At 38.2% G+C, this 23,295-nt stretch overlaps 1 protein-coding gene across 5 annotated transcripts in view; it reads left to right on the top strand.

Annotated features, from left to right (window-relative positions):
• The window catches only part of LOC104612520 (phosphatidylinositol-3-phosphatase myotubularin-1-like), a 63,988-nt gene that overhangs the window by 17,473 nt on the left and 23,220 nt on the right, over positions 1-23,295 (top strand). For 2 of the 5 annotated variants that reach the window (XM_010279959.3, XM_010279958.3), the window contains exons 4-13: positions 536-607; positions 914-983; positions 2,710-2,759; positions 12,421-12,710; positions 12,832-12,905; positions 12,988-13,051; positions 13,272-13,337; positions 18,706-18,805; positions 18,945-19,058; positions 22,902-23,071. In XM_010279959.3, the coding sequence (XP_010278261.1) occupies positions 536-607; positions 914-983; positions 2,710-2,759; positions 12,421-12,710; positions 12,832-12,905; positions 12,988-13,051; positions 13,272-13,337; positions 18,706-18,805; positions 18,945-19,058; positions 22,902-23,071 (1,070 nt within the window). The remainder of the gene's footprint in view (positions 1-535; positions 608-913; positions 984-2,709; positions 2,760-12,420; positions 12,711-12,831; positions 12,906-12,987; positions 13,052-13,271; positions 13,338-18,705; positions 18,806-18,944; positions 19,059-22,901; positions 23,072-23,295) is intronic. The other 3 variants (XM_088896985.1, XM_010279960.3, XM_088896984.1) reach the window with 2 other exon arrangements.

The raw sequence follows: 23,295 nt of genomic DNA, 5'->3' as shown, positions 1-23,295 counted from the left end.
TCCCTGAATCTAAGCTGGTGCATGCCAGCCTCAGTTAGAGCTCTGCTAGAGGAGTGTCGTATTCAGGGGCTGTCAAAGAAAGGAAAGTTATGCTGGGCTTCCATCCCTCAGGCAGTTATGTGGGCTGTGTGGTCAGAAAGGAACAACAGGATTTTTGAGAAAAAATCTACTACTGAAGCTGAGCTCATTAACTTGGCAATAGAGGTTTTGAGAAGTTGGATGTCTATATGTAATGTTTCTAGAGATAGTATATCTGATTATACTTTTCTGCGGATGGCCTTTTTTGGAGGTCCTTCATTTTGTACAGATTCTCTTTGTACACGGGACCTTATATTAATACTATCATACTTTACCTTCTTCCAAAAAAAAGCATGATTGCAATACTTCATTTTTTTTTCTTATAATGCTACCTGAGTTTCTGCATCAACTTCAGCCCTTATTGTTATTGATAATATGTCTATACATTTATTTATTCATTGTTCTGCATATATTAACACATTACTTGTGTAATTTTATTTATTTATTTTTACTGCAGAGTGAAGGAACTAGAAAAATTATTGCGCTTGGTACAATACCATTGGCAACAATTGAGAAGTTCAGCAAACAAGTAAGTTTGTTATTATAATATTGTTCCCATAATATGCCATCCATCCTAGAAAAACTATAATAGCGTTCTCATTATTGCCCTTCATATTGTCATTTTGTGCTCTTTGATCATCTAATAAGTATTGCTGGATAAATAGTTTGATTGTATGCAATGGCGACATCTGCATCTTTCTATTTTTTGTGGATTACTGGTACTATGTTTTGGTTACCCTTGTTTATGTTTATCAATATTTATTTATCCATTCGAAATTTATCTTTTTTCTAGCATTTATATATAAATTTCCACTCATATCTAACTGGAATTTAGGTTCCAAAGAATCCCTCTGGCCCTCGTCAATCTGACAAGACTCCATCACGTCGACTTCTTCAGGTTGTTGGTATGTCACTAGAGTAGTTATATTTGGTTAATCTATGTACACTATTTTTTTTGATGAATAATCTATGTACACTATTTATTTTCATTATCTTATTAAATTGGTGAATATGTATTGTTTCCATGCCACTATCCTAATAATGTTCTTGCTTCTAGGGTGAATAATTTTAGTTCAAGTTGGCCTTTTCATCTTTTTTTTTTCTTGGTTTGGTTAGTTTTTTCTACTTCTGAATTTGTTATGTGTTGCACTAGAACTAATTAGGGGTGCAATCTAGTTGAGTCAATTTGATTTTTTTAAGAATAAAGAAGAGAAAATTTTATTAAAAAAGAAACAGTACATTCCAATCAGGTGTCAAGTCAACATACCAAAACATCAAGCCAAACTAAAAAGATTCACATTGCAAAGCTTGGATCTAAAGGAGACCCTAAAAGATCTCTATAAAATCTGAACTGGTGATTTGCTCAAATTCTTGAAGAGATAGATCCCCACATGGAAATGCTTTCCACCCCAGGCCACAGTCGCTTCCAAGCTCTTTCCAACCAAGAGCCCAGCCAGCTCCCCTATTTTCCTGAAATTCCTGAATCCCATATTATGGCCAACCCCCTTGCCAACCTAACCACATTTTACTCCACCCACTCTCCCCAACCTCTCCTCCAAATCTCGTTTATCATTCTTATGGCATAAGATTCCAGCTTCGTTTCCTGCAGGAGCACACTACATCAAGCTTCTGATTTCAAATCACATTACTCACCAAAGACCTCCGGCTCCCTTCCCTCAATCCCCTAACATTCCATCTTGGCATCTTCATTTCCCCCCTCCCTCCCTCTTCTCTTCCTACTACTCAGTGCAATTTCCCTTACTCTTCATTTACAGTACTTGAGCTCCAAGTACTCTAAAAAACTCGCTACTCAAAACTTGGCTCAAGCTTGATCTACTTTTGTTTTTCCTACTTGAACTTGATTAGATTCAACATGCTCAAGTATCAAATTGACTTGACTCAGTTACCATTGAGCTTGAATACTTGTATTATACAATTTTAATTAACAATGAAAAAGATTTTTCTTGTTAAAATAGCCAACCCTAGGTAAAAATAATCAATATATATTAAATAACATAATATTGAGAGTATTATAAATAAAAATATAGTGAAAAATTAATATTTTATTAAATACTTGATTAGGCTGGCGAGCCGCTGGGCCAAGTATTACGAAACTTGAACTCGACTTGATTAACTACTCAAGCTCGGCTCAAACTTGATTATCTGCGAATCACTTTTGAGTATTCAGTGAGTCGAGCTCTAGTAGCACAACTCACTTCACCTCTAGGAACCAATGCTTAAATAGAAGTGTATTTTGTTAAGTTTTTTTTTTTTTTTAATTTATTGATAAATGCTCACGAATTGATATTGTGTGAGAAACTGCTGTTTTTGTGCTTTAAGATTCAATAATTTTGTGCTATAGAAATGATCTTATTGATGAAATTGTTGTCTAGCAAACTTCTTTTTTGTTTGTCAAAGTTCATTCTTTTAGTTTGCATATCCTGCATTTCTCTTCTCCTGTTTTGAACTTTAGGTATGGATATTAGGAACATCTGATGTTCTATGTGGCCTTTTCTTCTTTTTTCCCTAACAAGAACAGTGTTGGATATGCATACATCATGTATTGCTTTCCTGGCATAATAACATTACATGTATCTCATGATTCTCTCATATTTTCCTTATAAAATGCAGGTAAAGATATGAGAATAATTGTCTTTGGATTTCGTCCTCGAACAAAACAGGTCAGTTATAATGTCTTTTATGGATATTTTAGGGGTTCATCTTACATTCTTGATGGTGTCACTGAATAGAATGGAATGGTGGAACAGAATTCATGAAGATGACCCCTTATAGTTGGGGCGAGGCTTTAATCATATTGATGATCTTACATACTTTTAAGTGCTACCTCATCATCCTCAGAAATACCTTTTAATATTTCTTTTAGTTTTAATCATTTTTTCTTTATTTTACTAAAAAAAATACTTGTTCTCTGTAGTATGTAGATGGAAGCAGCAGATCTGGATGGTTATTTCAAACTAAATGCAATTAAACGTGTGCCCAATGGCCTTATGATTTTTTATTCTTGATGAACAAGAGGAGTTTCATTAATAAAGAAACACCAAATTGATGGTAGCCTTCACTAGGGAATATATTAATTCCAATAAAATTTCATGTGGCTACCCATGAAAGTGGAAATGGAAATATGTAATGCAAATGATCTCTTGTACTCCACATAGTGCTGGTAGCGTTCATTGAAGAATATGTCATTTCGGGTAAAATTTTGTGTTGCTACCCATGGAAATGGAAGTATGTCATGGAAACATTAGGGAATTTAGGGACATTTTAAACCAAATTGATGATCATCATTATCATCCAAGCCTTATCCCAACTATATGGGGTTGTCTATCAAAGCCACTCTATCAAAGCCACTTAAAAAACACCCAAAGAGTCCTCATCTCAACTCTCTTTATGCTCAAGGACACCATTAATCTGAGCCCCTAAAATTATGTTAACAAATCTGCTCTGATGAAGTTGACATTCCAAACTAGGGATGTCAACAGGTTGGGTTTGGTACGGGTTTGTCTCAACCTGAACCTGGCTTGAGGACACATTAACCCGGCCCAATCCATTCTGCCTCATATATGCAATGTTAGCGGGTCAGGTTTATCTCAACACGAAACTGACCCAAAACCCAATAAGGCTGGCCCCAATCCTAACCCAATAGGGTTGGGTCAGTGGGGGTTTACCACTTAACCCAATCCATTGACATCCCTAATTTGCAGTTCTACCAAGTGCACCATGATAAGCACTTTACTGCAATCTCTGAGAGAGATCTACTTATTGCAGAGGGACCCTAGGTTTGCTAGGGAGCAACCATCAAAGTTGAGCTTGATGGCTCCTTGTAATGGAAGTACCTACTCTTAGACAATATGGTGCTTAGTGATGTGAACCATCCAATCACATCGACATTCCAAATCCATGGTTTTCAAATGATAGAGAAGGATTAAATACCGAACAAACTTTTGGTATATAAAGTTGCAGATTGTATCATGGTCTTACCAATGCTGGAATTCTACAGTGAGATACTAACAGGCATAGTTGTCAAGGCGATGCCTAAGCGACAAGGTGGCCTTGGAGGCTTGCCTCGCCTTAGTCGCCAAGCAGTTTTGCATACTGTGTAATAAAATACTTTTATATTGTTATTTTTTGAGATTATAATTATAAAATAGACATTACTAAAGAAAAATATTCATTTTTTTTTGTGTTTCTAAACTAATTTCTTTTTATTATTTTCTTATTTGTTAGGGTTTAATCAATACGAACATTGCTAACTGCTGTATTGAACCCTCAATGACTTCAAAATCTGAACCAATAAGGGAAGAACTTGAAATTTTGTCTAATCAACACATTTCTTCTTCTTCTTCTTTTTTTTGATGAATGATAATAAATTTATTAATTCAGAAGCAGATTTTGAGTGAGTTCATACAACTTCTCAGGGAGAGGCGCGAGCTGCAGCCCCTCCTTGAATCTTACAAGTAAACTAGGAAATAAAAGCAAGAATCACAATTGAGCCCAAAACAATTCTTCCCTATTTACCCCTTGCTTAGCTAACACACCTGACAAAGTATTTGCTGATCTCCCCAACCACTGTACAGTGACCAACATATTCCTTGTCAACCAACTAAATTTCTTCATTTCATTCTTGTAACGCCACATAGCCTCTTCAGGATTTTTCAACCAACCCACCACCACTTTGGAGTCCCCCTCGATTGTTAGGTGTTGTACCCCCAGCTGTTTTGCAAATTGCACCCATTGTACAATAGCTAAAAGTTCTGCCCTGATGGAGTCCCCAATTCCCAAGGGACCTGAGTAGAGCAACAAAATTTCTCTCAAAAATGAACAGTGTTGCCAGAACAAACTTCATACCAGATAAAATTGAAGAATTAAGGAAGGGTATTGTGAAAGGCCTTCCAAAGTGCTGCTAGGTTAGCTTGCCTTGATACACCAACATCCCATCCATTCTCTGACCTCCAATGAAAGCTTCCCACCACCTCATGCCACAATCTCTCTCTTTCCAATGGCCATCGCCACAACCATTTCCCTAACAGAGCTTGATTTTTTCTAGTTACCCTCCCAAGTCCCAAACCCCCCTCTTCTTTACTTCTGCACACAATTTCCCAATTAACCAAGTGTTCCTTTTTTTCTTGTCTCGACTCCCATAAGAAATCTCTCATTAACTTCTCCAGTTTCCTAGCTTCCCTAACTGGTATCCTAAATACAAACAAAAAATAGGTAGGTAAATTACCCAAGGTAGCTCTTATTAGGGTAATTCTCCCTCCTAAAGAGACATAATTCCTCTTCCATGAGGCTAATCTCTTCTCAAACTTTTCTATCACGGGGTCCAAAATCTACTCTCCCTAGGATTTGCCCCTAAAGGAAGCCCTAAGTATGGCATAGGCCAAGCAGAGGTGGAACACTCAAGACACTCCGCAAAAACCTCGACCTCCCCTACCTCCAAATTTATATACCCGCTATGCAACTCTTTTCCAAATTTATTCTCAAATTAGAAATACTTTCAAACCCTTTGATTAGCTCCTTTAGGTTTGCTACCTTTTCGCTAAAACCTCCTTCACAAAAGATCATTAGGTCATTTGCAAACTGAAGGTGGGTGACGGGGACTTGGTGTCTCCCTATTCTCTAACCACTAATGGCATCTTCATTGTTAGCCTTAGTAATGTTCCTACTAATCACATCAGCTACTAAGGTAAGAAGGAAGGGTGAGAGTGGATCCCCTTGCCTGACACCCCTACAAGCTGGAAAAAAGTCCCTCACCATACCATTTACCAGAATAGAGTAGTGAAAAGTACTGATACACCCAAAAATCCAACTACACCACTTGTCCCCCAATCCCTAGTTTCGCATAACCTCTAATAGAAGCTCCCAGTCCACCAAATCATAGGCCTTTTCAAGATCCAATTTACAAATGAAACCTCTCTTCCTAGACCTTTTCATTTCCTCCACACACTCATTCGCAATTTTGATCTGATTTGTTATTTGTCGCCCTTGAATGAAAGCCCCTTGGGTTTCACTAATGATCGAAGGGAGGACTGTTTTGATTCTCAACGAGAGCAATTTAGCCAGAATTTTATAGATGCTTGTCACGAGACTAATAGGCCTATAATCTTTTGGGTGGTTGGCATCATTCTTCTTAGGTATCAAGGCCAAAAAGGTGGCATTAATTCCAGGGCTTATAATGTGATTGTCTACAAATTCCTTAAAGACTTCAACTAAATCCTCTTTCAACACCTCCCAACAGTCATAATAAACACCCATTGTAGATCCATCTGGACCTGGAGCCTTGAATCTATCCATTAGAAAGATAGATTTCTTAATCTCTTCTTCCTCCAAATCCCTTTCCAGCCACATTGCCCCTCCGTCATCAATTCTTGGCCATTCCACCCCTTCCACGACTGCTCTCTCACTCAAAGGTCTTCTATAAATCGATGTGAAGTGGTGCACAAATTTTTTGGGTTTGTTATCCTGGTTGGTAATCACCTCTTCTCCTATCTCTAGCTTGGTCACAAGATTGTTTCTTCGTCTCCCATTCCAAATCATGGAAAAATCTAGTGTTCCCATCGCCTTCCTTAATCCACTTGTGTCTAGATTTTTGTCTCCAACTGATTTCTTCCCACAGAAACACCTCTTCCAAATCCTTTTTCAAATGTCTCCTTAACACTCTGTCCTCCTCGGTCAACCCATTTTGAGATTCCTTTACATCCAAGTTTTCTATTCGAGAGATTAGGCACAATTTTTCCTCCTCAATTCTACCAAAATGATCTCTATTCCACTCTTTTATTTTGGCTCTCAACCTTTTTAATTTCTTATGGAACTTGATCCCCTTCCATGTTACCCCCCTCTCATCCTCACCCCACCATTCCTTCACTTTTTTTCCCAAAATCTGGATGGGTAAGCCACATATTTTCGAATCTAAAAGGTTTGGGTCCTATAGGAAAAAACTCAGTGCTTATCTGGATAGGACAGTGATCAGAGGTGACCCTGGGTAACGCTCTAGCAACCAAGTTTTCCAAACCATTCTCCCAAGCAAGGTTAAATAAGAACCTGTCCAACTTCGAACACAAAGGGGTTTCCTGAAGGTTGGACCAAGTGTAACTGGCTTGCAGCAGAGGTATTTCCTTCAATTCACATTTTTCAATAAAACCATTAAATTACCTCATGCTTGTTGTAATTACCTGTTGGGGATTACTGGTTTCATCAGAGAATCTAATGACATTAAAGTCCCCGCCCAGGCACCAAGGGCCATCCCATAGCCCCTTGATTGCATATGGTTCCTCCCACATCTCATTCCTCTCTCTATAGGAATTAGGGCCATAAACATTGGTTTAGACCCATACACACCCATCCTCTACATTTTTACACTTAATGGAAACTGAGAATCTGCCTATCAATTCTTCCACTACTTCCACCACATCCTCTCTCCACAGTGTTACGATCCCCTCCAAGGCTCCCCAAGGAGGAGATGAGCTCCAACCTAAACCTCTAGACCTCCAAAAGCTCCTCACCCATCTCCCATCTAATTCCATCATTTTGGATTCTTGTAACAACGCAATATCGGGTTTTTCCCTTCGGAGTAGGTCTTTGATCACCCTTCTCTTTCTTGCACTCCCAAACCCTCTTGCATTCCAGCTAATAATTTTCATTGAGACAAAATAGCAAAAAACCCATGAAAAGGCCATAATCTCCTCATTTTAGGCCCTTCCTCCTATCCCCTCTACCACTAAATTCTAAATCTCCCTCAATGTCTGAGATTAGCCTTTCCACTTCAGATCTTTTTTTCTTCTTTGTTCCTTCCCCCCCCCCCCCCCCCCCCCCCTCCTAATACAACAATCATCCTCTTTCTTTTCTCCATCCTTTCCAGCCAATGTCTGAGGAAGAATTTTACCCTGCTCACTCTTATTTTGGCTACAACATCTCTCTAAGAATCCTTCCTTTTTTTTTAGTTCCTCCATCATTGTACAGATCAACTCCCAAATTCTGTCCGCCTCCCCCTTACTACTTCCTTGCATCACCCTCTCTCCTCCTTCCACTATCACCCTCTCTCTTGCATCAGAACCTCCTGAATGGGAAGCTGGAATATCTGTTACAGGCATAGCAGACAAGTCAGTACCTAAAAAAGAATTGATACCCATACCAGGTAGGATGAGGGTAGGACTAGAATCACTGGAATTGAGTTGCTGACAGGCGAGAAATGGTTTTAAGGCCTTTCCCCTTTTTGGACAAAGTTGTGAAGTAGAGACATAGTGAAAGAATCACTTCCTGACGACCTACCCACTTGGAAATCCTTTCTCTGTGTTTTCGACACTGGAATACCCACAGCCATCCTCACGGCCGATTCTTGTCCCTCTCCACCAACATCCTGTAATTCATTAGACTCAGGGTCAGCTCCCTCGACGAAGGGAAGAAGAGTTTTCACAGCTTTAGGACCATTTTCTTCGTCATTTCTAGTCTTCCCGCCACCAGCCTCTTCAATCTCTTCCTCTAAAAACAATAGCTCTGTATGCAAACTTTCTATTTCAAGTAAATCATTATTGCTTTTCGGAGACAGGCTTCCCAAACTTAAAGTTTCGTCACTGTTGTTTTGTTCACTCAACCAATCTTTTAACCCTGTTCTGTTCAAATCACTAGGCTTCAGGTATCTCGGGTTGCGCCTATCTGGTGAGAGATGGTTCTCCAGGTTGGATGGGACCCACTGTAGAGAGCCTCGAGCCTGAGAGTCTTGAGATTTTGCGCCTGAACTATTCGACCGAAAGGAGGGATTCGGGGTAGAAGAAGATAGATGCTTAATCTCGTCTATCAGCTCATCCCTCCTCCCAGTCACGTGCTTACTTAAAGGGTCCCTTGGCCCATCTGTCTTGTAATGGGTATTGGGCTCAAAACTTGTAATATAAGAACCCAACTTTAAAACCTTTACTTGAGTTGCCTTCTCCGGCCCACCAGAAAAGGGATCCACTCGACTGGGCCCATTTTCTAAGTCTTTTCCTCCCACATGACCTCTTAACAAATCACGCTCCCCTGTTTTAATGGTCGAACCAGCAACCCTCCCTGTCTGATGTTGCTGGTTCAGCCCTCTCCCTTTAGACACTGGTATATTTTTGTCTATTTCCCCTGACACCACCTGCGCAAAAGATCTGCCATTTGTCATAGCCTTTTCTTGCTTTCTACAGGTTTGACCTTCCATCTGCCCCAAGTTTTTTGGCTTCCCAGAATTTGTTGGCCCATTTTAGTGAAACATTCCTTCCCATTTGAATTAGCCAATCTCACAAGTCCACGTAATGCTTCTTCTTCTTCCTTCTCCCCTCCTACCATACGAGCCTCCTTCCACAGCCCTGCTGCAATGGTGGATGCTAGCCACACAGAGACAAAACTCCCCTCTGTTCGTACCTCTACTGAATAAAGATCACCCAGAAATGGCAAGCCTATTACACGCCCCACCACACCATCTTCGACGAATAAATCCTTGGAGTTGGATGTTGGATTCCGTTTAAAGACTGTGAATGATCCGAAGTCAGCTTGAACATGGATAGCTGATATTTCCAATTCATTCTCTGCTGGATCTAGGAGGGCTTTACAGTTATTGAAGGGGGTTACTATGAAGACACTCTTCAGCTTCAACCTGGTTGCCTGTAAGTCAGCTACCTTCCTCCAATCATTAACCTTTTCCTTGGCTTGTATCACAAACTTACTATCCCACTCTTCTCTCTCTAGACCTCCCACCCTTCTGCATTGGCCTTTTGTTTTTGCCATGACCACTGGCCCTTGTTCTTCCCTGCTGTTGCTGAGATATGCATTCTCCTCCCTTATGGGGGCTTTTTTATCATTTGCTACTCTTTGAGCTAAAAACTCTTTGAGCAACCAGTCAACTTCCCGCCATCCTTGGCTCTGTTTTCCTGTTGGTAGACACACCAGTTGCCTTCGTCCCTTTCCAAAGAATTCAGCCAAAGCTATGAAGAAGCCTTTTCTATTCCTCTTACATTCAACAACATATCTTCTCCCTTCTAATGTACTAAAATCCTGCCAGTTTATCTGCTTACCTTTTGAACAGGCTCCAGCTATGAACTCTCTTAGCCACTCGATCACTTCTAATCCTTCCAGTAATATTGTACCCTTTTTTGCTTCCCTTACCTTCAGGCTTACCTTCCCCTTGATTCTCATCTCTTCGAACAGGAAATTTTTTGCTTCTATCTTCAAGGATCTCCTCCACTGACCTGCTTGCACGAACTCCATTACACTTCTGTCACCTTTTCTTCTTCTTCTTCTTCCACCTTTTCTTTTCTTCTTTTCCTAGAACTAAAATAGGGGTTCAGCTCCTATATTTTTTGAGTTTTCTTTCCTTTCTTCTTTTTCTTCTCATAAATATGTTGATTTTTTAGACTTAAACATGAAGTTAATAATTTTCTTATGAAAATTATGGATAGTTATTAAAGAAAGTTGGTTATGGAACCTAGGGAACTACACTAGGATATCTGATTTTTACTTAAAAAAATCCATCACCCAGGCGACGCCTAGGTGCCTTGAAAACTATGCAAACAGGCAAGTTGTGTCTTTATATAAGAAAAGTATGCACTCATTGTCAAGATTTAACAAAAGAAAGTAATATGGAGAAAGGTACATATCTGACTTTCTAAGTGGGACTTACCACCCACTACTGCTTCAATAGAACTCATTTTAGAAAACCAAATGGTTTAACTAAGTTGCCTGAGTGCCAGTGATCAAAAAAAAAAAAAAGTTGCCCGAGTTCCCCCCTAAAGTTACATCCAGCTGTAACTTGGAGTTATATACCTACCTACATACCTGTACCTGTACTTAAAATACATATCTACCTATTTACATGCATACATACATTTTAGTTAATTATACAACTTTTGACTTGCTCCCAAACTTTGCAGCTTTTCAATTTTCACTCTCCAGCAGTGTGAACCTGCTCTATGCTCCCAATCCACTCTAAAATCTGTTGACTTAGATACAAAGTCTACTGCTAAATAAGCTCTCTATGACATGCCATCCTCTAATAACTGTTATTTATTGCTCTCCCTAAAAATTATCTTTCATAATCATCAGAATCCATTTAGGATAGTAAAGAAATCAATTACCTTCGCTGTTGGAGATTCAGGACAATTGGAGGAGATTGCTATTTCTTTAATGGGTCATGGGAAAACTTGCACATAATTTTACCTCTCTCTTTAGGAAAAGATAGAAATCCATCTGGAAATAGAACTGGATTATCTACATATCTTCCAGATATTGGAGGGACACCATAGTTGTCAAGGCATTGCCTAGGCGACTAGGCACCCTTGGCTGGGCGCCTCGCCCAAATGCCTTGACTTTTAGCAACTAGGCGCTTGCCTAGGCAATTAAGCGCCCACCTAGGCGACAAAAATGACAAGGCGGGCGCCTTTTGTAATATCACTTATATTGCTGTATCTTATTAATGTATGTGTTGATACATTTTATTATGTGCTATATATATCAATTATATTTTGTTTTAATGTTTTACTATTGAAATTTAAAAGATCAAAGGGTTTTGAGAAGAGAAAAAGAAAGAAAGAAAGAAAGAAAAGAAAAGAAAGGGGAAAGAAACAATAGAATAATAAAGTTCTTTTTTTCTATTCTCTCTCTAATTAAATAAAACAAAAACTCCATCCTTGTTTTTTTTTTCTATTTTACTTTCCATCTTGAATATTTATCATATAAAGTTAATAACCTTCTTTAGCTGCTAATTAATATGAATTTGCTCTATTAAATACTTATTATAGTAGTATTATTTTTGAAAATAATGAAATTAATATATGTAAAAGATTTTTATCTTTTAGATGTGATGATTTGCCACATTTTTAGAGGAAATTTAATGTTCTTAATAAAGAGAATTGCTATTTTTCAATTAACATACATGCTGAATGGTATATAAAACTAGGAAACTAGCCAAAAGTCAGTTTTTTATATTATAAATTTTTTATCGCCTAGGCGACTAGGTGACTAGGTGCCCCAGTGTCGCCCAGAATCGCCTAGACGCCTTGAAAACTATGAGGGACACTTGAAATGGATAAGAAGATGATTAGTTGAGTCTTATCGTGGAACAGTTTCTCCATTATCTGAATATCCTTATTGTACTGTATTGGGAATTTCCATTTACATGGTTGATGTATAACTTTTTTTAGTGAACATAAGTAGACTGAAAATATATGTTTTCATCTGTTTTTCTTTTTTAAAAACACTGAAAAATGTGTTCTGTTTTTTTTTTTGTTAAACATGCAAGCTTTTTAGTCCTTTGTTCCATATAAAGTCTATTGATTTGGTTGTTATACATGGTAATGTTAACTCTTGCAGAGGCGTTCTGTTGTTGCTGCATTATCAAGGTGTACAAGGCCAGCACGATTGTGGGATCTTTATGCCTTCACTTGTGCACCTTCCAAATTTAAAGGTACCAACCCAAGGATAAGGTTATTGAGCGAGTATTTTCGGCTTCTTGGAAAAGGATCCTATCATGCATCAAGTCGTACAATTGAAGATAGAACTTTTTGTCTGTCCAATGAATGGTGGAGAGTAAGTGGGGTGAACTCCAACTACACAATGTGTCCAACATATCCATTCTCCTTTATTGTCCCTAAGAGTATCAGGTAGGATATCGAACTCATGAAATCTCAAAATTAAACTTTTTGCTCAGATTTTCTACAAGAAACCCTAGAATTTTATGCAAGACTTTCCTATTCTAATTACTTTCTGGGATGCTACTTCTAGTGATGAAGAAGTGCTGCAGGCTTCTACTTTTCGTGCAAGGTGTCGGTTGCCTGTAATTTCGTGGTGTCATCCAGGTTTTCATATAATGCCTTCTGTTATTTAGCCAATGTGACATACAACTTTTCTTCTACTGTAAAATCTTCTGATGTGTTGTAGGAACTGGTGCTGTTCTTGCACGTTCTTCTCAACCTTTAGTTGGTCTCATGATGAATACGAGGAGGTAACTCTTGTTGATTTTCTTGATTAGTGGAAGGTTATGGGCCTCTTTTATTTCATTTAACTTCTACAGACTGAAGCTGTTAGTCGAGAACTCGTCTTTAAGTGACTGTATTACATATTCTGCCTAACTGAATCAGTTTTATAACCACCCAAATTTTTCTTATTTCATTTCATATTGTGGTTGAGATTTCCTTGATCCACTTCTCTGCATTGATTTGCAGCAATGCTGATGAAAAGCTTGTCGCTGCACTTTGCACTCAGACAGCTGGTGGGAGGGGACCACGGAGGTAAGCTTGTATTTCTTCTATCTACTTGTTTTTTCCTTTTTATCTTCTATTTCATCCACTTTGCACTCAGATGGCGTCGTGCCTTCCTTCTTTATCCATAGAACTTTATGTGAGATTGTTCCTCAAGATGGAAGCAATTCAACAAGATTCAAGACTTTGAAGTTATTCATTAACAAGGAAATGTGAAACTATGGTGGAATTAGTGTTATGATTGAAAGCCAAAAAGAGGGCATTCAAAGATTAGATGCATTGATGAAATCATAGGCTGTTGTAGAATTATATTTGAACTCCAAATAATATTTAAATAATTTATAACCCAAATAAGTGGGTTGGCTAATGTGCTAGTTAAATCATCAAAACTAAAAAAAGGTATCCCGTCTGGGAGTTCCCTCTCTTTAAGTGGGAGGGACAGGTATCCTTCACCTAGGGGGACGGGGTAGTTGCATAACTACCCCACTCCCTATTTAAGGTCCTTAAGGAGAAGCTAGAAGTGGCCTCCTCCTCTTCGGAGAAAATTGTGTCTCAAAGCATACCACTCTTAGAGATTCTTAAGAAAAGCCAAGATAAAGAGAGAAGAAAAGAGAAGTTCTCAAGGGAAGACAGGGAAGGAAAAGAAATCTCACTAATACAAGTAGTTAAAGGAAAGTCCTCTCTGTAAATACTTCCTATATACGTCTTCTGCTATGTATCTTTCTTCCTTTCTCTTTTATTTTTACTTTTAAGAAAGGAAATAGAGGGAAATAAACCATCTATGACCAGGTACCTTTACTTGGTTGAATATGGTCCCTCTATCAAGACAAGTTAGGGATTAAACCATCTACAGTCTAATTCCCAAGGGCTGATTATGGTTCCCTTCAAAAGAAAATGAAGAATAGAGGGATAAAAACCGTCTACAATTAAATATTCAACTTGATTGATTACAGTTCCCTTCTTGTATACAAAATCTAGAGGATTAAGTCTGTCTACAATCAATATTTCATCTGATTGACTACAACTTATTGTGAAGAAAGGGGTGAGAAGGAAATCTTCTTTGTATCAAAAATAAAAGAAAGAGAGAAATGTATTGTTGCAGAGTTAATTATCAAAAAAAAAATGTATTGTTGCGGAGTTTCTCAATTGTATATTTTTTTTCTTCTCTTTCTTGTACACTTCATGTAAAAGAAATGCAAATGAAAAGTTCTTTTTAAGAAGTACTCTATTGTTCTTTTCTTTTGTTCTATGCTTTCATTTCTCTAAATCAGAATCAAAAGGTGCTCTCTACTTTCTTGTGGAGATGTAATTAAGGGGAACAATCCATTAGATTCCCTGAATGGGCCTTACCCAAAATAATAAAAACTTAATCACATGATTGAGTGAACTATGTTGCATGAGAATTTATTAAAATATTCACACCAATACAGGCTTACCTGGATTAACAGTATTAGGCTTGGTTTTGATGGCGGTGCTTGAAATAGTTAACCATAGACCAGTTGATAAGGAGTGGAATGCCAATCCAGGATATGCCGTGTGGCCTATGTGGAAGGATGGCAGATCTGTCTTTACATTGTGTGGTCAGCATTCCTTCTTTGGTGCTACTTCTTAAACATTTTTTTGGGGCATAATGTGTCTTTCCATTATCTATAAGGAGTCTCTCTGCTGGATGGTGAATGTCTTGGACAAGAGGGACAAGGCTCTGCAGGCTTTGTTCCTTTTTGTGATGCTTTGGATACTTCAGGAAGAAACAAATGCATGTAGCTTTGAGAGAAAACTACTAATCTGGTGCAGATTGTGGGCAAGGCCATTGGGACATTTTATTTGTGGGTCTTGGTCTGTAAGGAGTGCAGGAAACTATTCCATTATTTTTAAATTATGAATCTTTGTATAAGCAACACTAATAGCTGAAATTGTTGGTTTTCTGAGAAACTTGTATACAACTAGTGGTTCTACAGGGATTAACTTGTATACATCCATACTCCCATATGTATGTATTGATGCTGATATATGATATCTCAAAACAGAAAAAAAACCCTTTGTCTGTGATGGGACTGGGTCTTAGTTAAAGTAGGAATATCTTTAGTTATTTTAGAATCTATCATAGGAGCTGTCCTATCTCTAATCCCTACAACTTTAAAGGGCCTACAACTGTAATAGAATGAGATGGGCTAAATGAATGATATAAGAGTTTAAAGTTTGAATATTATAAGGTGAACCTCCTTTTTTCCCTCACTTTCTCTTCTAAGAGTGTGGTCTTCACTTTCTCTTCTTTATTCTCTTCTATGTTTCAGATCTGAAACCCTTCAGATGAAATATAAATCAGCAGCAATTCTGAATTCGGAGAAGAAGAAATAAAAGAAAGAGAAGTGTAGGAGAAAGAGGAAGAGGAAGAAAAGGGAGGAGGAAGAGAGCTTGATCGTGTCTCTCTTCAGTCCCTTAATCATGTTTTATTAGAATTGATTATAATTTAACGTATAATTACAAGGGTGCCCCTGGTAGGGTGGCTGAACTGATAACAAAGAAACAAAGAAGGAAACCCCACAACTAAGGCCCATTAGCTAATAAATAAAGAAACTAATAGGCCCAATAAGAAAATAAGACACTAAGGCCCATTTGGCTCACCATCTCTACACCTTCTATTTTGCATCTCTTTACCCTATTCAGATCCCGCCTTTCTTACCTATCATGTGAAGCTTGGAGGCTTTTCCCTTTATTCTATATCTTTTTTTTTTGATCAATAACAGAAGATTCATTAATTGACTAAGAAAAAAGATAAGACAAGAGAGGGGAGCTAAAATATCTTAACTCTCCACAACTGTCAATGTACACCCAAAATACGAGCAATTACAACTGAGCCCAAAAAACAGAACTCTTATTCACCCCTTGCCTAGCTAAGCCATTTGCAAATGAATTTGCACTTCTCTTTCCCCATGTGCATCGAACTTCAATGTCCTTGGTCAGCCATTTAAATTTCCTCTTTTCATTGCTGTAGCTCCAGAGCCTAGAGTTGTTTTCTTTTAGCCAGCTAACTGCAGTCTCAGAGTCTCCTTCTATGATCAGCTTGTTTATATACAGGTCTTTGGCCCTTTGAACCCCTTCCAGAGCTGCTAATAGCCCAATACCTCAGCCCTCAATGAGTCTCCCACTCCAATTGGACCAGAATACATGGCTCACACAGTCCCTTTTTCATCCCTTATAACTCCCCCTATTCCAGAAGACCAGGATTACCCATTCTGCTGCCATCAAAATTCAGTTTGAGTCATTTCTAATCAGGTCATCCACTGAAGCTGAATTTGCAGTAGGAGCTTGAGACCTTCCTGACTGAAACTGAATTTGCAATTTCTTTCCAATTTCTAATCAGGCCATCCACTGAAAATTCTGCAAACAGATCCAAGGTTTTCAGCCAAGGAATTACCCTTATATGAGTCATTTCTACCACTGCTTCTACACTTCTCTCCTTTTCTGAGAAGATCTTTGAATTTCTTTCTTCCCAAATAGTCCAACACACTGCAGCCCTAACACATCTCCACATAATCTTTGCCCTTTTTGTTGGCCAGTTGGAAGGAGAGGAAGAAAACAAGATTTGCACATTTTTTGGGGAGTTCCACCTGCACCCAAACAGAGAAGTAAGCCATTCCCAAATAAAGTTTGCAAATTGACAGGAAATTAGTAAACGATACCCAGACTCACCAGCAGCTTTGGAGAGGACACACCAGTGAGGAGACAAACATCTATTGTGCCTTTTTCTTTGAAGCAAATCTCCTGTGTTAACTCTTTCCAGAAAGGCTTCAGAACAAAAACTTCCCACCTTTGGAGGAATAGGTTGACACCACACCTCTTTATTCTATATCATCAAGGCATCAGTAGATGATGCAGATCTTAGAATTCAACTGAACTAGGTGTTAACTCTAAGACCCATGGGAGCCATTTCTCATCCAACCCACTACCATTCTTAGAATCTCTGCTCAACCTCTTCTAGCTAATTCAATCAAAATGTCAATATGAACAACTATTCGAAATTCCTTGTGAAGCATCAACTTGGTCTCTACTTTTGAATGAAAAGAAAATGGATCCTATTCTAATAGAGTACCTGATGATACCATATAGCTCTCTCCCCTGGGACCTTTGACAGGTCCACTATTTGACATAAAAGGAGGTTCACTTTTACACTATTTTTTATTGACTGTTGTGCAACTTAATTGTATTTTGTTCAGTTCAATTTTATGCCATTTTTCATCAGTAACAATCAAAAGGCTTTATTAATATTTTAAAAGAGTGGTACTTATATGCGTCCAAATAATTGGATAGTCCTTTCTAGCCTCTCACTATTTTTCTACTTAACAACCCCACCTTGGGAATGAAGTCCCAATACAACTAGCTTCTGGTTGCACCCTATTAAATTAAACCATCTTAAAGTATTAGCTGATATCAGAATCCATCTATAGACTACGTGCAATTTCCCATCCGACTTTCTATATTCCCTCATCACATGTCTATATTTCCATGAACCAGTTGTTTTTCTTATGTACCAGCCACAATTACATTTGAATCCCCTCCCATACTAGGTCTGCGAAACTTAAATCTCCACTCACAAGTCATAACAAACATGTTTGAAAACTCCCCCAATTCTTGAGGCTCCTTGGTTCTTTGAACTGTAGCTATCAAAATTTAACTTGATGGTACTAAGTTTTTTTTTTTTCCCCGGGGGGGGGGGCAAGGAGTGTTTATGAGAACCCTTGATGAGGCTGAGCAAATCACAGCTTGCCAATTTCTAATAATGTCATCATTTGTGAATATGCTGACAACTTTCAGTGATTTCACCCAATGAGCCACCCTGATACCATATTCTCAATGAGTGCTTCCAAAATTCCTTGATTTTTCTTGAAGATTCTAGCATTTGTCTTTTTTCAGGAATGCACTGCAAGATTGCTGCTCTTTTGCATCTCTACATGATTTTACCTCTCTTCTTCAGTGGAGAGTAGGGGGTGAGCCTTGGCACAATAGTTGGGTTGCTCCATTGCGACCTGGGTGACCAGGGTTCAAATCGTGGAAACAGCCTCTCTATATATCTGCAGGGTTTGGCTGTCTACATCTGTTCCACCACAGACCCCGCATTAGCGGGAGCCTTGTTGACTGGGCTTTCCCTTTTTTTTTTCCTTAAGTGGAAAGTAAAAATTGGTATAAACAAAATTCCATCATCTCCTAGCTGAGTCCATCTGTATTCTAAAATCCTAACAAAGAAAAGAAAAACCCTAAATTCTATAGATGCATATAGCTCTAAAGAGAAACACATGTGAGGTGATATATACCAAATGGATACATCTTGTTTGCATTTATGTCATATTTCCTTTTATTATTTCTTTTTTGGCTAATAAATGGAATGTTGTTTCCTTAGGAAGCTCTATATTGCTGATGCAAGACCAAGAAAAAATGCTTTAGCAAATGGTGCAATGGGAGGTGGTTCTGAGTCATCTTCTAATTATTTTCAATCTGAGGTCTGAGTTTTGACATGTGCAGAGTTTTTTTTTTTTTTTTATCTGGGTTTTATTTGTGTGGATCTTGCCCCTTGAATTTATGTAATTATACTTTGTATTGTTCTATTGATGCATTTATGCCATTTCATGGTTTCATCAGATTGTTTTCTTTGGAATAGACAATATCCATGCCATGAGGGATAGTTTTGCTCGACTCAGGGACTACGTAGATACTCATGGTGCCACTTCTTCAGATGGAATGTCATCATTCTTGGTCAGATCTGCATGGGCCTCAATGATCTCTTCATTTTAGAAGTGCTCAGTTTCTTCTTTTTTTTTGGATATGTCTAACTTAATACGTTTGAGATAGATTAATTTTAATTGGCAGGGAGACAAATTCATGAATAGTTTCTTTCTTGATTTATTAAATGAAAGCTTATTATGTACTTGGGATTCAGTGATACATTTCCATTTAATGTTGTGAAACGACATTGAACCACTAATCATTGGCATATTTATGTTTCCAACCATTGGGCTACTGGGGGGCTGTATGCTAAATTGCTAATGAATGAAATGGCTAAACTGAATGACTTTGCTTTGTCTTTTAGTGGATAAACTAGTCAAGACTATATTTTTTTGATAATTGAAAGAAACTTATTAATCAGCAATTATAAATAGTACAATGTCCCCAAGGAGAGGCACGAGATGCAACCTTTCCAAGCTAGTTAAGTACAACTTTCCAATATACTAGAACAAGTTACAATGTAGCACAAAAAAGATCCTCCCTGGATAGAGTTCGCCCATCTCTATCTACTTTGAGTACATTAAAAGGATCTCTCCCTCTGATTCTTGAAATCTCTTCAAATACCTTATTGACCTTAGTTTGAGCAGTAATCAAAAATGACTTGAGAGCTCTCATGAGGATTCATAGACTGTACTGTTCTGATGGATGGGGAATGAGAAAATAACTTTCCCCCCTTCTATGTGTGATCTATGAAGAAGTCAATGAATCTGTCCCTAGCAAAAATCTAATGTGCTTCATAAGCTGTGTTTAAGTCCATAACTATCTTAGAGGAGTTAGATCTCTTGAAGAAAATGCTGCTGTTCCTTAACTACAGTGAAGGGGGACATGATTGTGTGCCAATGAGAGTGTGATTTTAGAGTCCAATTGCATAATCAGACTGATTGAAAAGATAGTATGCTGATTAATTCTCAAAAAAAAAAAGAAAAGATAATATGCTGATTCACTATCAGCCTCACATAAGAAAGATGTAATGAGGGAGTTGGCCTAGTTTTTCCAGCATCATTGAATGATATAACAGGTATTAATTTCCATGCTTGCATCATCTCAACTAGGGTTGAGTGTTGGACTGGACTAGCTTGTAATAGGGGTGCAACTTGGGTGGGCCTAGCCAGAGCCCGAACCAGCCCAGCGTGAAATTTTACATGGACTGGGCTTGGATTTTTAGTCCTTGAGTCGGGTTGGGCCCAATAAGTCAGGCTTTTTAATTTTTTGGGCTGGGCCTGGGCCAATCCTTAGGTAGCCCAAACCCAGCCTGAGCCCAGTCCAACTATACACATTCATACATATATATGTATATATGTAACTTTTGCACACATATTTAATTACTCCAAATGAATCCAAGTGTCTAGCAAAAGCTTTGACTTACCCTTTTTTTCAACTTCCCTCACTTTTGTTCCACGTGACCTTACCCTGTCAACTAGTTCCATCTTTCTCAAGCACCGACCTCATTTTGTTGATCAAAGTCAAGAGTGAGCAAATCTTCCCCTTCAATAAAATTAGGAACCTCATACATCTCTCTTGTAAATGGAAAATTCACTTCTATTAGAATATGATCTAGGTTTTTGAACTTCAATTAGAACCCTAGCTAATTGAACATCCATCCATGATTGAGAAATGTGAAATACCTAATGGAATTCCCTATAATTTTGAAGGTTTGCAAGCTCTAGGCATGAGAAAGGTATTCCAATAACAATAACCATACCAAACTTAATTTGGCTACCTAACTATTAAAGATTTCCATTGTACAACTTACTGAATCATCTTCCTTTTATGAAAATTAGCAGACTTCACTGAAGAGGTTTTGGAAAAAGAAGGGGTGTTGTTGGGGGAAGAGCTTCAGAAGCATCCTGCTACCACTTACTAATCTCCTGCCCATTTGTTTCTCCTATTTGGGGTTGGTTTCTCTCTTTGTTTGGTTGCAAGTGGACTCCCCCTTCAAGTATACAAAGCCTCTTCGGTTATTCTATTGACAATTGGACTATGAAGAGGGGAAGATTCCTAGGGAGGTGTACCAGCGGTTTGTTGGACAATTTGGGAGGAAAGGAACCAACATATATTTAGGGTGGCCCATTGGGTAAAAACAGTGAAGATGTTTGGTGACATTCCCTTAGAGACCATCTTGAACAATTGGCAGGAAGTAGCAGCCTCAACTCCAAGCAGAAGCATCACTCAGCCTTCATGGTTCCCACCTTCTGCAGGCTTTACCAAACTCAACTTTGATGGCAGCAGCGAAGGTAATCTGGGGCCATCAGGGGTTGGTGGTGTTTTCAGATCGGAGGAAGGTTCAGTAATAGCTCTATTTTCAGGCCAAATTGGGATTAGGGATTCTCTGAAAGCAGAAATTTTGGCCTTGTTAGAGGGGGTGAAAAAGGCTAAGGAACTAAATGTTAATCAGCTGATCATTGAAGGAGATTCAAAAGTGGTAATTGGCTGGTTAAGGAAGGCAAATGATGGATTATGGACATATCGATGAACAAAGACAATTCAAGTGGCTGACTCAAGGAATGGAAGTGCATTTGCAGATGCACTTGTCAAACAAGGGGTGGGAACTGGGAAGCAATCACATATTTTGAGCCACATTGTAATTCTCTCATTGGGGGATAGTTAAAAGAGTTTACCTCCCCCCACCTTTGTATTTAAACCTTATATATTTTTCTATAAAGAAATCTTTCTGTTATTGATAAAAAAAGAGGATGCTTCAGAAGAAGTTGATGAAGCTGAAGAGCAAGGGGAAGGAATGGAATTGGATAGAGTTCGAAAAATTGAGCAAAAGGTGGTGGAAACTGGTCTCCAAGTGAGCAAGAAGTTGGGTTTATTGGTTTTAGGAGGGGAAGAATACCCTAGATGAGCACTTCGGGAGTTAGAACTACAGTACCTGCTGAATGCTTAAAGCCCTTGATATGACTAGTGCCAGCTTTTGGGTTTTCTGTTTAAGGAGATTTTCTGTTGGGTGGGCATATCAGTATTGGTTATCTGAGGGTTGTATGCTTTGGAACTTGGAAGCAAGTTTATGGGTTAATTTTCTGAAGCTTCATGGTCAAAGTGTTTTTTTTTTTTTTTGTTTCTTGGTTTGGGAGTTTTTGATTTTTCTTTTGGGTGCTTTGTCATTCTTAGTGGGTGATATCTTATCACCTATAATGTAATTTTTTATTCTCTTAATAAATTTCCTTTTTTATTTACTACCAAAATAGAATGAAACATAAGTAGGAAAATACCACTTCCATCATTTGATTCTCACCATACTGAACTTGTGCCGTTCTCTCTCTGCCCACTCTGTAACCCTCCGTTTGCTACAATTAATGTCCAAAATCTGTCTAACCAAGCATGCCTCTAACTGATTCAATCTTTTCTTCACCCCTTCTGTGTTTTCTTCACCCCTTCTTTTGTTGGCTAGTCCTGGATTCAGAGTCTTTCTGTTTCAGTTCTGCATTCATGGCTTACTACTCTTTGCCATTGATGTGATGCACCTATCAGTTACCAACTCTATTTGGCACTCTTTGAGTCTTGGTAAAGTGTTTTCTTAGATCAGAAAATTTTCTACCGTCATCCAATTAATGACATATATGCACACAAATCAATAAAACCAAAACTTTTTTTTTTTGGCACAAAACCTGCAACCTTGTCAGATGTGGATAGTGGAATTCTTTTCCCTACATAGGCAATTATTTTAATGCAATTAGAGAGAGAAAAGATTGAAACAGTATCTTGTCATAATTTTGTCATATTTCATTGCATTTTACCATTCCAATGATGTGTAATAATTTGGAGGCTGTGATGTTAATTTTAACTGGCTTTGTTGTTTATAATAACCAGAGAAATGGTGGATGGACCTGGGGTGGGGGCAATCTGAGCAGTATGTCAGCTTCTGTTTCCACTCTAGGAGACAGTGGGTGGCTAATACATGTTCAAAGTGTTCTAGCTGGTTCTGCCTGGATTGCTGCACGTGTTGCTTTGGAGTCATCCTCAGTTCTTGTGCATTGCAGGTTTGTATGAATGCTTTGTTTGATGCCTTTGTGCTACCATTCATAAACAATTATATAACATGTTTGCTATTTATTTACTTGGTAATTGTTGTTTAAATTATTGTAATAGGTCGTCATCATCATCGTCTAAGCCTTCTACCTTATAGAAAAAAATAATAATAATAAATGAATAAATAAAATAAAAAATCCATATGCCAACTATATGGGTTCAGCTAAATGAATCC

Source organism: Nelumbo nucifera, chromosome 2, assembly GCF_055504915.1.
Source record: "Nelumbo nucifera cultivar China Antique chromosome 2, China Antique-T2T, whole genome shotgun sequence".
Lineage (NCBI taxonomy): Eukaryota > Viridiplantae > Streptophyta > Magnoliopsida > Proteales > Nelumbonaceae > Nelumbo > Nelumbo nucifera.
The sequence above is the reverse complement of the archived record's forward strand: the minus strand, read 5'-3'. Positions and strand labels throughout refer to the sequence as shown.